The sequence below is a fragment of the Abramis brama genome (assembly GCF_963993115.1).
Source record: "Abramis brama genome assembly, chromosome: 1".
NCBI lineage: Eukaryota > Metazoa > Chordata > Actinopteri > Cypriniformes > Leuciscidae > Abramis > Abramis brama.
The window spans coordinates 56,300,443-56,314,810 of record NC_139963.1 but is presented as its reverse complement, the minus strand read 5'-3'; the positions used below and the strand labels follow the sequence as shown (position 1 = coordinate 56,314,810).

Below are 14,368 nucleotides of genomic sequence, written 5' to 3'. Positions count from 1 at the left end.
TGTTAGTTTGTTGGCAGTATGAGACTAGCAGTAAGCTAGATCAACATTAGAATAACAGTGGTCAAATTCTAACATTTCATCATGTTGAGCTATATAACATTTATTTGTTTTATGTTATATAACATTTGCTCACTTGTTTAATAAAGTACATGCAACACTCTTGACAGACACCACTTGTGTGTTAGTCGAAGTTAGTCGCGGACGTGGAGCTTTCGGCATCTCGAAAATTATATTGATCCTCGTTTTAGTCCTCTTCTTGTCTCAAAGTCTGCTTGCCATGGTACAAAATGTTTGAACAAAACAACAACAGTGTGAGTGTACCGCTACCGCTAGGCGTGTGTTAAACAGCAGCGTCTGATCCGGCCGATAGGCGGCAGTAATGAGATACACACCCACACACCAGAACATTGGTTGATAAACAAATAAAATGAAATAAAATAAATATTTTAACTCCTGGGAGTGTATGAGTCCAGACTCAAGAGTATTTAAGTTAATGAGATAATTAAGTGATTAATTTAGTGATGATTGAACATTATTGAAGACACCTGGGGCACGTTCAAGTTCAAAACGGTGCGCAACGTTTTGCTACGGTTTCCGGGTTGAACGTCATGTTTCCTGGAAACGGCGTGCACCGGTGTGCAACGGGGTTTGAGATGCGTTTTCTCTTGTTTGGTGGGTGTGTCAGAACTGCCGTCCAATCAGCAGCAACATAAAGCACGTGGTATTAAAGTGAACTCGCACAATGGGTTCAAGGAAAGTAATTTACAAATGTGTTCATGCAGCTCGGTATACACAACAACTGAGGATATTAGAAGACATGTTTGTCGAAAGTTTTATTGTAAAAATATAGGATATCAACTTAATGATGTAGTTGTTTATATTTTTAGCTTCATTGCAAGTGTATGACATTTGGTATAGAAATAAACAATGGTAATTAAGTGCTTTTCCTAAAAATGAGAAAGAAAATACAGGGTATTAAAACAGTATGAACTACAAATAAAGTCAGTATGTGAGGCTAAATGTGTTTTAGTCTGCATTAGGTAAGATGTGTGCTTCAGTTTCAGCAATCCCTTCACTCGATTGGGATGTTCTCTTTTGTTCTGGGCGGCAAGTGCAGTAACTGTAACATCTGGCATATTTTGTAGTATTAAACACATATTTATACCGACTTCATCAGGCTCCGAAAATTCTTCACAAAGAACACAAAGAATGGCCTTCTCAGCTGCCATAGTTGCAACTCTTGCGTCATCAGAACAGTGTGTTCAACGCATCACCGTTTCTGTTTAAAAAACGTTGTGCAACGTTTTGTCGGGGCTGAACGCAGCCCAGATGTTAACAAGCAGAATCACTGAAGGAGAAAATCTCAAATTGTAAGCCACCGTTATGACGATCAATGGTTGCTTTAGTTGGACTCTTGACCCATATATTATTAACTTTAGATTTTGTTTGTCTGAAGTATCTGAATTATAATCGCCAGCTGAACAAAGAAAAAAGTGATCTGATGGTGTTGGTTATATTATGACAATCATCATTTGAACTTGATCACTGAACTCATTAAAATCCTTCTTTCTGACTTCGATTTATGTTGTTGGTTACAGCATAACTGTGAATCTGCATAAATGCCCAGAATGTTTGATAAAATATAAAGAATTTCTTAAAAGTTGTTTAAAAAAAAATAAAAAATGTCCTTTTAGGCACACACAGATGTCAAGATTCAGTCTATGCATCTCAACAATGGTGACGAGCAGAATATTCAATTAGGAAAAGTAAATTACATAGACAATTCAGATCATAATTTATTCATACCGCAATGCATGATGGGAGCCATTAATGAGTTGTGATGGTGGCAGCCACTGCAACATGCTTTATTATTGTCACCATTGTTGAGATTCACAGGCTGATTATTGATGTCTGTGTTTTAAATGATTTTATTTGAATGTCTGTTGATCAGAACAATGTTGATTAAATATTTTGAATTATAAGTAAAGTACTGATAATCATAGGCTGAAGAATCACTAAACTGCTGCTAACAAGTTAAACCAAACTAGCTCAATAAGTTTCATTTTTCAGATCACAGCATGATTATGTCAAAACATAACCAACCCTATAAGATAACATTTTACTTTGTTCATTTAACTGTTATAAATCAATAACAGCAGACAAACAACAGTAAATATTAAAGTAAACATATAATGGTCTAGAGCCCAACTAAAGCAAACACCCATCACCTTAATGGTAACTTACAATTTGCGATTTTGTCCTTCAGTGATTCTGCTTGTTAACATCAGGTGTCTTCAATAATGCTCAATCATCACTAAATTAATCACTTAATTATCTCATCAGCCCTAAATGCCGCTTCATCTGAAAGCAGGTGATGGTGATTTACTACTAATCAAGGAACCGGCTTTACTGATGAGATGCGCATAAGAATATCGCGATTTAAATCGCCCAGCCCTAATCTGTTGGTAATGAAAAAAATGTCCATCCGAGAAAAACAAAAGATGAGGAAAGGTATTCTTTTTCCTACCATTCGCAGTTCAAATCAGTGCAAATACTTGATTTCCTCAATTGAAAGATCCAAGAACAACTCAAGGGAGGCTCGCCAGTCCAAACCCTCCTCAAAACCACTGGAAGGCCGGGACAAATCCAGAATACAGGCACCAACACAGCATCACATTAGACAGAGGACATCAATCGAAAAGGACAGAACAACAGAAAAAAAAAACCTGACCTTGAACAAACAAGGTCGCAAAAATAGAATTAATATCTTCATTGTAACAACATACAATAAACATCTTTAACTCATGACCGTAAATGAATCCATTTTACCCAGAACTTGGACATTAATAAATGCATTTTCCGAATAAAGAATATTTCTTTTACAAAAGCAAAGTTTGTGACTTTCAACATAATGTACTGATTAATATATCAACCAATTTACTGTCAGTTTAGCTGTTATTAACCAGATACAGCATTAAAAATTTTTTTTAATACATATAAATCACTCACAGATTAAATTTAGCTTGCTTTTCCCCTTATACAACAATAACAGTCTGATTTGTAACAGTTACAAAGCAATTTGACTTACCAAGGAGATCGTTAAACTCACAGAAAATTCCAGAGTGGCTCAGGTACAGCACATCCCGTTTAAATCATTCTCTTTACCCTTTTTAATCAAAAATACACTCCCATAAACACCTCAGCAATACTCTGATGCTAATCAAGTATATGTATATCACCAACATTTTTATATTAACCAGCTGAATGTCCGTTTCACTCTCATAACAATACCAACATCACTCATAACTAATAGAAAATAAAGTGCGTCATTTCACTCACATCAATCCATCGACAGAACTCAAGATAATTTTCTTTCTGTTTCTCGGAGCGTTGTGACACCGCGCTAATCAGGCATCCGTGCACGAGAGAGAGAGCTGCCTCTAACTTCCAGTAAGGGTAAAATCTTTCCGTGGCAGGGGCAGCTGCCACTGGCGCCTGTCACTCGACCTGCCACCGCTATATGCGCCTGTCACTCGACCTGCCACCGCTATACGCGCCTGTCACTCGACCTGCCACCGCTATACGCGCCTGTCACTCGACCTGCCACCGCTATATGCGCCTGTCACTCGACCTGCCGCGCCTGTCACTCGACCTGCCACCGCTATACGCGCCTGTCCCGCGACCTGCCACCGCTATACGCGCCTGTCAGTCGACCCGTCACGGCTATGCGCCTGTCCCGCGATCTGTCGCGGCTACACTCGCCTGTCAGTCGACCCGTCACGGCTATACTCGCCTGTCCCGCTTTCTGTCACGGTTATACTCGCCTGTCCCGCGACCCGTCACGGCTATACTCGCCTGTCCCGCGACCTGTCACGGCTATACTCGCCTGTCACTCGACCTGTCACGGCCAGGGGCGGCTCCAGAGAATTTTTAACATGTGCTGAGGGGGTGCTAGATCGCTGAGGGGGTGCTAGATCATTGACTGGGGGAGCTGCCTAATTATAGGCTATATATATATATATATAGGCTACATACATAAGTTTGTTTCCGCCACAGAATAAAACATTTTAAAAGATAATTGCGACTTTATTTCTCAGAATTGCGAGATATAAAGTCAGAATTGCGTGAAATAAAGTCGCAATTGCGTGTTATAAAGTCAGAATTGCGAGATATAAAGTCAGAATTGCGTGAAATAAAGTCGCAATTGCGTCTTATGAAGTCAGAATTCTGACTTTTTTTTTCGCAAAATGCGACTATATCACGCAATTCTGACTTTATAACACGCAATTGTGAGTTTATATCTCGCAATTCTAACATCTTTTCTTAGAATTGTGAGATATAAACTCACAATTGTGAGATATAAAGTCCAATTCTAAGGGGAAAAAAGACGGACTTTTTTTTTTTTACCTCAGAATAGTTTATATCTCACAATTCTGACTTTATAACACGCAATTGCGACTTTATATCATGCAATTCTGACTTTATATCTCGCAATTGCGACTTTATTTCTCAGAAATAAACTTTATTTCGCAATTCTGAGAAAAAAAGTCACAATTCTGACTTGATATATCGCAATTGTGAGAAAAAAAGTCAGAATTGTGAGATAAAAAGTCGCAATTATTATTATTTATTTATTATTCAGTGGCGGAAACAAGCTTCCATATAAATGAGCAAAACTTGCCCACTAAATATTTAGCTATAATATTCAATTATTTTAATGACCACAATTAAAGTTTTAATTTTATTAAATTGAACAAGCGCAATATTCAGCATTCAATCAAATAGAAAAGATGTTTTATTAATAATAATGTTATTTCAACATAATATCTCGTTATTCCGACATAATATGTGTGCGTGCAACAAGCAAGATGGGCATTTGTAAATCCGGTGACGCGTGCATTGATTTTTATTAATAAACTAGTGTTTTCTGGCAGTGTTGGCTGCAAAGATGAAGTTGACGATCGCCATATTCGTAGTGAACGCGCCAATAGAGAGAAATGCACATAATGGATTACATAATCACAGAGTAGCCTTTTTCTTTTCGTTTTGAATTATTTCGTTTAAAGACATTTCAAGCTTGGTGTATTTGATGTATTTCTCATGTCTATGTGAGGCATACACTGAGTTTCGTTAAGTTAGGATGAGATGCGCTCCAGTTCACGTGCAATGCAAGTGACTGCACGTGCGCCTCCATGATTATATTGTCCGTTATATTTGCTTCCTATTTATTAAATCCAGGCAATTGGTTGATGAAAAATTGATTAAAATTAAGATACAATTTATACAAAACGAAATTCACTTTAAAGAAAGGTTTTCTACAAAACAAAACTTAATAAAGTGGTCAAAATCATGTCTGACCCGCTCCATGTCTCTCGATATATATTGTGCATCCTCTTACTTGTGCTGTTCACTTTTCATAAATCAACGTAAATGGAAAAAAATAATAATATAATATTTTAACAAATATGAAACTAAATGCGCTTATTTAATGGCTACAACAGTATAGTAGGCCTACATCTGTATTTGTACAAATTGCTGCACATTCATTTAATTCTGAACTGTGCACACATGAAAGGCATTTGTTCAAATCAAGTTCATGGATAATTGTGCGTGCATTTATTAATCATTATGATACTAAAATCATAACAAAGTAGGATATGCTATGTACAAAAAATCAGATGAGCCCAGAATATGAACGCAAAGTTTAACTACACGTTAAGCATTTTCCTCCCATAGAAAAACATTAAGAACACTTAATGTGGCTTAATGCAGATTAGAATGTCCCCTTATTATGTCGAAATAACGAGATATTATGTCGAAATAATATATTATGTCGGAATAACGACTTATCATGTCGAAATAAGACTTCTTAATAAACACTGTAAAAAATGATCGTAATTTTAACGGTAAAAGACTGTAAAACTGCTACAGTGAAAAACTGTTAATTGGTTAACAGAAAGTTTCCGTACTATATACGGTAAATAACTGTGATAGATCTAACGGTACATTTAATGTAATTTTACTGTAACATACCGTTAAATTTACAGTTTTTGAAAGTGAAAAAACAACTCATTGTATAATTTACAGTGAAAAACCGTAAATTGACATTCCCACAATTCCCTGTGACACTTCACATTTGATGTATTTTTGTTGAAATAACTATGTTTGTTTCTTCATAGTTTTCTTCTTTTTTCTAATCAGTTATGTACATTAGGGGTTTATGTTACATTTAATGTTGTTAAATTAATGTTTATTGCATTTTTAAAATTTCATGTGTTACCATGATGGTGTTTAATGTTTGTGTGAAGGACACTGTGCAGCTTCTATATTAGTATTAACTTTCTTGTGGAAGAACTGTTTGTGTTGAGCTTTGATTGATCATGTGACTCTCATCACTGCTGTGATTGGTGGTTATCAGTGTACAAAACAGATATTAATACTTCCATAGGACGGTAAATTAACATTATATCATATTACTGAAATCCAATGTTAAATATACAGTTTTTTTCCGTAAAAACAATGGGAAGAAATTACAGTATTTTTTTTATAGTAAATTTTTTTTACAGTATTTTTCCGTTTTTTAACAGAAATTTTCTGGCGCCTCTGCTTTTTTTTTTTTTTTACAGTGAATAATAAATTAATAATAATAATAATACCAATAATAATATTGATGATAATAATAATAATTAATATAGTAATAATAATCATTGCTATATCAAGCCAACCTCACTGCATGCTATCTTAAGGTAAACTTGCACTAGCTAATGTTGGACTACTGAGACGTTAGTCACGGCCAAGCTATTTCATTGTAGCCTATTTTGTAATTCAAAGGATATTCAAAATATTTCAAGACAGTGCACCTTCTGGTCAAAAGTTATACATATTTTCCAAAAATGTTGATAACTTTTGAATAAATCTGCCTATTGTAATGCCACTGGTAAGGTTTGTCATTGTCGCCTCACTCTGACCACATCACATCGATTTCGTAATGCGCCACCTATTGGTCGAAAATGATATAGGCTACCATTTAACCATAAGTTAGGCTACTGTTTGATTTTTCAGCCATTTGCCCAAAATCCTCCAAAAAGTGTTTAATTGCTGGTTGCAGTTGGTCTGACACTCCCAGCAATGTTGGCATGTCTTGTCTGCTTTTCAAATCTAACCTAAACAGTGTTAGATTTTAATAAAAATAAAAAAACATTCAAAATCGGGATGCGTTTTCCAGGTTATCTTTGTTTTTTTAACAGTAGCCTAACTTCGGGTCACGTGACAGGCACAAACAGTGGTTCGACTTCGAGTGAGAGGCGCATTTAACGCTCATGGGACGCAAGGCAGATGCATAATAGCGGTGTGCATAATACCATAATGCACACCATGCGGTGTGCATAATGCATAATACCATAGCGGTGGCAGGTCGCGGGACAGGCGCGTATAGCGGTGGCAGGTCGAGTGACAGGCGCGTATAGCGGTGGCAGGTCGCGGGACAGCCGCGTATAGCGGTGGCAGGTCGAGTGACAGGCGCGTATAGCGGTGGCAGGTCGCGGGACAGGCGCGTATAGCGGTGGCAGGTCGAGTGACAGGCACGTATAGCGGTGGCAGGTCGCGGGACAGCCGCGTATAGCGGTGGCAGGTCGAGTGACAGGCGCGTATAGCGGTGGCAGGTCGCGGGACAGGCGCATATAGCGGTGGCAGGTCGAGTGACAGGCGCGGCAGGTCGAGTGACAGGCGCGTATAGCGGTGGCAGGTCGAGTGACAGGCGCCAGTGGCAGCTGCCCCTGCCACGGAAAGATTTTACTCCCTCTCCTAACTTCACGCATAAACCTCGTGCAAACCCCGCTGCGCCAGATTCTGCGCTCGCATTGGCTCGTCTCAAGTTCAAAACTCATCACCATTGGTCACAGTATTACCCAAATGAAAATATACATTAGTATGAAATTGATATTTTTTTCTTTTATGATGTTACTTCTGTTGAATAGTTAGTTCAATAATTCTCCCATTAGTTTATTATTATATTGATTACAATATTTTTTTTCTCTGTTACTCCCTGGTAACCTTGGTTACACGCGCCGTTATGAATACACACACGCGCAACTTCTACAGAACAGAAGACTGTATTCTGGTAATGTTTCGACTTTATTCTCGAAACGTTTCGACTTTAATCTCGAAATGATAGCATTTTTTTTTTTTTTTGATTTTTTTTTTTTTTTTTTAGAATTTTTTTTTTTTTTTTTTACAGAATTTTTTTTTTTTTACATTGCGGTTCAGGGCTTCCATAGTTATAAGAGCAGTCAACTAATCCTGTGCCGTCCAGTAATGTTTATGACAAAGCTGAAATCAAGAGTTCAAGATATGATGATATTACATTATTTACATTTGTTTCAGAGTCAGGGTATTTCTTATTCTCTCTTAAAGAGGCGTTTGATTTGGTTTATCCATAAATGTTAATGAATGCATTAACTATCAAACACCGGAAAAAGACTGTATGATTTGAATCTTCTGCTTTTTATGCTGGTGTGGTTTATTATTTTCATTTATTAATATCATAATGATCACTGAGATATACTGTGTGTCAGGTATCAGTGGAGCGGATCATGAGTTCATCAGTTCTGGTGAAAATGTGCGTCTGTCCTGTAATAATGCTCTTTCTTACTGCAAATCAACTACATGGATCTTCAGCAGAGATTCAGCAGCAGTTGAACTGATTAAATTAGGGATAAAGAATAAAGACACAGAGAGACATGACAGACTGAGTCTGGAGTCTGACTGCTCTCTGAACATCAAGAACGTCACAGGAGAAGATTATGGATTATACACCTGCCAACAATATGTGAATGACAGACAACAAGAACCTGATGCTGATGTTTATCTGCATGTTCTTCATAGTAAGTTTATGATTATGTGGTCAATTTAAAAAAGGCAGATTCTCCCTTTAAACTCAGATGATGATTGAAGAGTCTGTGATTTGTGTCTTGTGTTCAGTTTCAGTGTCTCCATCATCATCTTCATCATCATCATCTTCATCCTCACAGACTGAGATCAGTCCAGGCCGCTCTGTGACTCTCTCCTGTCAGTTGTATTCATATACTGGATTCTCCTGTGATGATTGGGTCAGTTCTGAGGGAATTGAGCTGTTGTGGGTGAATCAGGCTGGTGTTGATCTGAAGACAGACTCCAGATATCAGATATTATCATCATCAGATCAATATCGCTGTATCATCATCACTCTGACTACAACACTCCTGAATGAAGATGACAACAGAGAGTGGAGATGTCAGCTTACTCACAGAAATCAACTCAAGACCTCAGTCAGATACACTGTCAAGTATTCAGGTGAGAAAACACTCTTTTCAGACAGATTTGTGAAAACTTTCACGCACTGGCTCTACTCTTTCTGATGGCTTCATACGTTTGGCAGTTGTAAAATATTAGTGGTCAAAGTCAAACTGCGTTAAAATCCTTATAATCCCCAATATTGACCTCCTATGGGTCATACTAGGCTAAAATAGACTCTTCTGATTTATGCAATATTTCATGTATGACCCATGAGGGACGTCAATATTGGGAATTATAAGGATTTTATGCAGTTTGAGGAATTCTAAAGGCCTGTTCACACCAAGCACGATAACTATAAAGATAACGATAAAGATAACTATATATGCGTCCACACCAACGACCGATAACGGTCTTTTTATTCTAAGCACGTGCGCGCCCGGATGATCCAGATGCATTTTAAATGCGCGAGACCTTTAAATTAGAATGGATTCTGATTGGCTGTCAGTGTTTTATCGTTCGACAGCTGGAAAAAAATCGTTCTGAAAGTGATCCCAACGATATCGTTCCTCATATCTTTATCGTTATAGTTGTGGTGTGAACTCTGTTATTCTCTAATATGGAGAACGATTTTTAGAATTATATCTTTATCGTTATCTTTATAGTTATCGTGCTTGGTGTGAACGGGCCTTTAGGCTTAATAATGTCATTGATTCAGGAAAGCTGAAGGTTTATGGGAAGCAGCTCACTGTGTTTCACTCTCATATAAACCAGGAATAAATGATACAGTAACATCTCTCTTCTCAACTACTGCCACTGTAAGCTGTGATGATTGAACACAAACTGCATGTCATGATCAATATGAAAATATGATGTTAATGTCCTGATGCGTCTGAACATTCATCTTCTGCAGCTCCAGTCGCTTCAACAACACTGACTCCAGTCAGAAGCTCAAACTCTGAGAAGACATCAAGCCGAACTACAGCAGCAGCTTCTACACAAGGTTCATGATCACATGATCCCTGTCAGACACATCAAACTCGAAGGATTCCTCAATATTTGTGCATTTTAATGTTTTCATACAGGAAACGTTGTATGTTTTAGATGCCGTCAGTAAATAGATATTCCACATTTCAATGTTTCTGCAAACTTAGAAATGCAAGTGTGCTATAAACTCACTTAGAAGTTATAACATGAATATCTATGAATGAATAAAGCATCAAACAGATTTATTTTTGGTCAATGGCGATAGTCATTCTCCTCCTGACACCTTGAGATTGAAGTAAGAAGATAATGATGACAGACTCGTGCACATATTCATCATTTCTGTGATGTGAAGCTCAAGTATTATGTGATGATGATGTTGTGTATATGTGGCATTATGTGTTGAACTGAACTAACAGACGTGATCCACAGATCCAGGAGAAACTGAAGTCAGTGTGACTGCTGGATCATTATACAGAGGTACGACACGTTCATTTATACTGACAGCTTTATAACATTAAACTATCAGTCAGTCTGTAAAAGCTTCATCAATAACTGTTGATAGTTGAATACCCTTGACTTCAGTCATGTACAGTTTCTCTTCTTCCTCTCATGTTTCCTGCAGTGATTGTGATTATTGTTGAGATCGCAGTGTTTGCTGCTCCTACTGTGATTCTTCTTCAGATCATCTGTGCAAGAAGAGCTGGTGAGTTTTGAGCCGCACACAGTCTGATGATTCACACTCATCTGATCTGGAACAATCTGCAATCATGATAAAAACACATACGAGAGGTCAGTCAATGCTTTTATTTTGCAGGGAGGAAGGACTCGAAGCACCCAGAGGAAATAGAGATGCCTGCAATATTACAATAAAATACTGGTGAGTTTTGAGCAAATCTGCAGCAATATTTACAATAGCAAAAACTTACAGAGGATTGTTTATCATTTTATTTTCTTCTTCTCAGAAAACAAAGAAAAAACTCTGATCATCCTGAAGAAATAGTGACACCAAGTTTAGATTAAAATGTGTGTTTTTTTTGTTTGTTTGTTTTTTACAAATAAAAGGCCAGATTTATCTTCATTAACATCCCAGTCAACACGCTGATCTCACAGTGATCTCTCCATATGATCACAATGTGAGTCACAAGTGTAATTTTGGTTGAAAATGAAAATTGGGTTGATGTGTTAGGCCGGCAACACACTGGCTGCGTGGCGTGTCCGTTTTTATTTCGGCTCCCATGTTAACAGATTAGATCTTGCACACCGCCTGCGTGACACACACGTCTCAGGTGCGGAAGAAAACGCATGCATGCTAGAAATATGAACCGACGCCTATTTTTCGCGCGACACGCAAGCATGTTGGAGGCGTTTCCAGGCAAAATAGAATAGGAAAAGATGTCATTTTGATATGAATACATATTAATAAATGATATTTTGATGTTTGGAAGTCTCTAGATTTTGACATAAATGCAGATATAAATGTAATTTAAAAAATAAATAATAATAATTATCGATTTTCAAATATTGCACCTGTCAATACAGAACGAAATATTCCGTAGCCTATTTTGCCGTCAAAACTGCCGACGTTGTCTTTGCTGTATCGTCACCTAGCAGCAGCAGCGCCGCGTCAGACACGTTTCTGGTGTGCAAAGACATAGAAGACACCACGCTCACACAACAGAAACGCCACGCTGTGTAGCCAGTGTGTAGCCGGCCTAAACATTAGATGTCAGGCTCCAACTTCATTAAACAACTCTACAAACAGCATTACCAGCTTCACTTATTACTAACCAGATTTACTTTATTTCTGTCATATGTGTGGAAAAGTTCTTATTGAGATTAACAGAGGTTTAGATGTTGATGTTTAGATGTTGATGATTTGTTAATAATAATAGTTTGGTTTGATGTCACCATTATGGTGATCAGTGTTTGCTTTAGTTGGTCAGTTTGACTCTTGATGTTTTAATGTTAGTTTTTCTCTGGCTGCTGGAACTGTGTGTTATGGCAAGAACAGGAAGAGAAAATGTGATCAGATGATGTCATCTACTTGATAATGATGATAACGATATAATCATCATGTTGTGCTCTGATCAGCTGATCTCTTCTAGACTGTAAAGTGTGTTATTAATTTCATATAATTGATTATATTAATTCCACAGTATGACAACCAAAAGTGTTTTAATAAAATAAACTGTATAATTGCTAATCAAGGTCTTCATGATTACTTCAACATCAAACTACAGCAGCAGCTTCTACACAAGGTTCATGATCACATGATCACTGTCACACATCATCAGTCTCTCACTTCAGTGGTTTGCACTGGCTCTCACAAACCCACATACCATCTACAAAAAAAATAAGAACTATTTAAATAGATTTGTCAGTCTATGACATTTTGATACAAGTCTTGTACAGTTTGTTGTCAGAATCAGAAAGAGCTTTATTGCCAGGTATGTTTGCACATATGAGGAATTTGTTTTGGTGACAGAAGCTTCCACAGTACAAACAGACTGACAGTGACAGGACACAGATAATACAAATAAAAGGGGTCCAGGGTGATTCTGCCAGCTCTTTACTCACTCTGGATGAGGACAGTTCTTGGAGAGTGGGGAAGGGTGTACCAGTGATTCGCTCAGCAGACTATCCTCTGTAGTCTTCTGAGATCTGATAGCTGAGCTGAACCAGACAGTTCTAGAAGTGCAGAGGATTCAGTGACTGCAGAGTATACTTATATCAGCAGCTCCTGAGACAGGTTGAACTTCTTCAGCTGGTGAAGGAAGTATATGTGGAACTCCTACTTCAGGTCCTGAGAGATGATGGTGCCCAGGAACCTGAATGACTCCACTGCTTCCACAGTGCTGTTCATGATGGTGAGAGTGGGGAGTGCAGGGGGTTTCTCCTAAAGTCCACGATCATCTCCACTGTTTTGAGTGTGTTAAGCTCAAGGTTGTTATAACTGCACCAGACAGCCAGCTGTTCAACCTCCAGTCTGTAAGCAGACTCATCACCGTCCTGGATGAGGCCGATAAGTGTGGTGTCGTCTGCCAACTTCAGGAGTTTGACAGAGGGGTCTTTTGCAGTGCAGTCGTTGGTGTACATGGAGAAGAGCAGTGGGGCAAGAACGCTCGGTCCGGGTGGCTAAGGGCTGAATTAGTTCAGACGGCAGCTCGCCACGCTGGGTCGGGAACTGGTGTTCATAGAAGTAGCAGTTTGGCCGGGCGGAGGCGCTACTTCTGATGAATGCGGCTTGCGTGGACACAGACCTGGCAAGTGACACGCACATTGGCGCGGGGCTGTAAAACAACCACTGGCTAAAGAGTTCAGTTAGCCCCTAGTGGTCCGCAAATGCAGCTAGGCGGTGCTCGCGCGCTCCCAGCGAGAGGGCTAGTCTTTGATGAATATGGCTTGCTTGAGCGCAACCCTAGCAAGTGACACACTCAGAGGAGCACCGCTTTAAGAATAAACGGCGACGAAAGACGTTCTAATGAGTCTCAACTGATAATCACAGCGGAGAACATCACACTTAGCTCTGTGCTCAGCTGAGCGTAGTCAGCGTTGTGCTCGCTCTCACTGTTTTTGGAGTTTTCCTGCTACAGAGATAGTGAGACGCATGGGAAATAGACCGGCGTGAGCTCACTTAGTCCCGTTTATTCAGCATTGTTTCGGTGCTGAAGAATGAGGGGAAGAGTTGCCGAATCATTTCATAATTTATGAACCTTACACAGTTATTGAAGCAAATCACCACAGAACTGAATTGATCTGAATAATGACTCTATTGTCTTTACAGGAGTCAGGAGAATCTGTTTACATCATTATTTTTCTGTTTATCCCAGTGAAGCTGCTCTGAATCAGTCTGTACTGTATAAAGTACTCTCTAAGTCTCTCTAACACAGTTAAACACTCTCAATGAAAGATTATTTTTTTATCAGAACAATTTTAAGAAATCCTTAGAATTATATTGAAAATGCTGGATCTTATGCTGTAGAATCACAGGGTGGCTGTAATCAATACGGTAAATCAAACTCAGAGATTAGACTATAAATTAGTTCAGTCATTCAGGTCAAATGATGATTATGTCGAAACATAACCAACACCACCTGATCACCTTTTCTCT

At 38.5% G+C, this 14,368-nt stretch overlaps 1 protein-coding gene across 1 annotated transcript in view; it reads left to right on the top strand.

Moving 5' to 3' along the window:
- Positions 1-11,346, top strand: part of LOC311074302 (uncharacterized protein) — a 54,064-nt gene extending 42,718 nt beyond the window's left edge. Inside the window, exons 3-8 of the mRNA XM_084100796.1 lie at positions 8,980-9,330; positions 10,184-10,273; positions 10,687-10,734; positions 10,880-10,960; positions 11,072-11,134; positions 11,220-11,346. Of these exons, the coding sequence (XP_083956922.1) occupies positions 8,980-9,330; positions 10,184-10,273; positions 10,687-10,734; positions 10,880-10,960; positions 11,072-11,127 (626 nt within the window). The 3' untranslated portion in view covers positions 11,128-11,134; positions 11,220-11,346. The remainder of the gene's footprint in view (positions 1-8,979; positions 9,331-10,183; positions 10,274-10,686; positions 10,735-10,879; positions 10,961-11,071; positions 11,135-11,219) is intronic.
- Positions 11,347-14,368: the final 3,022 nt, after the last annotated feature.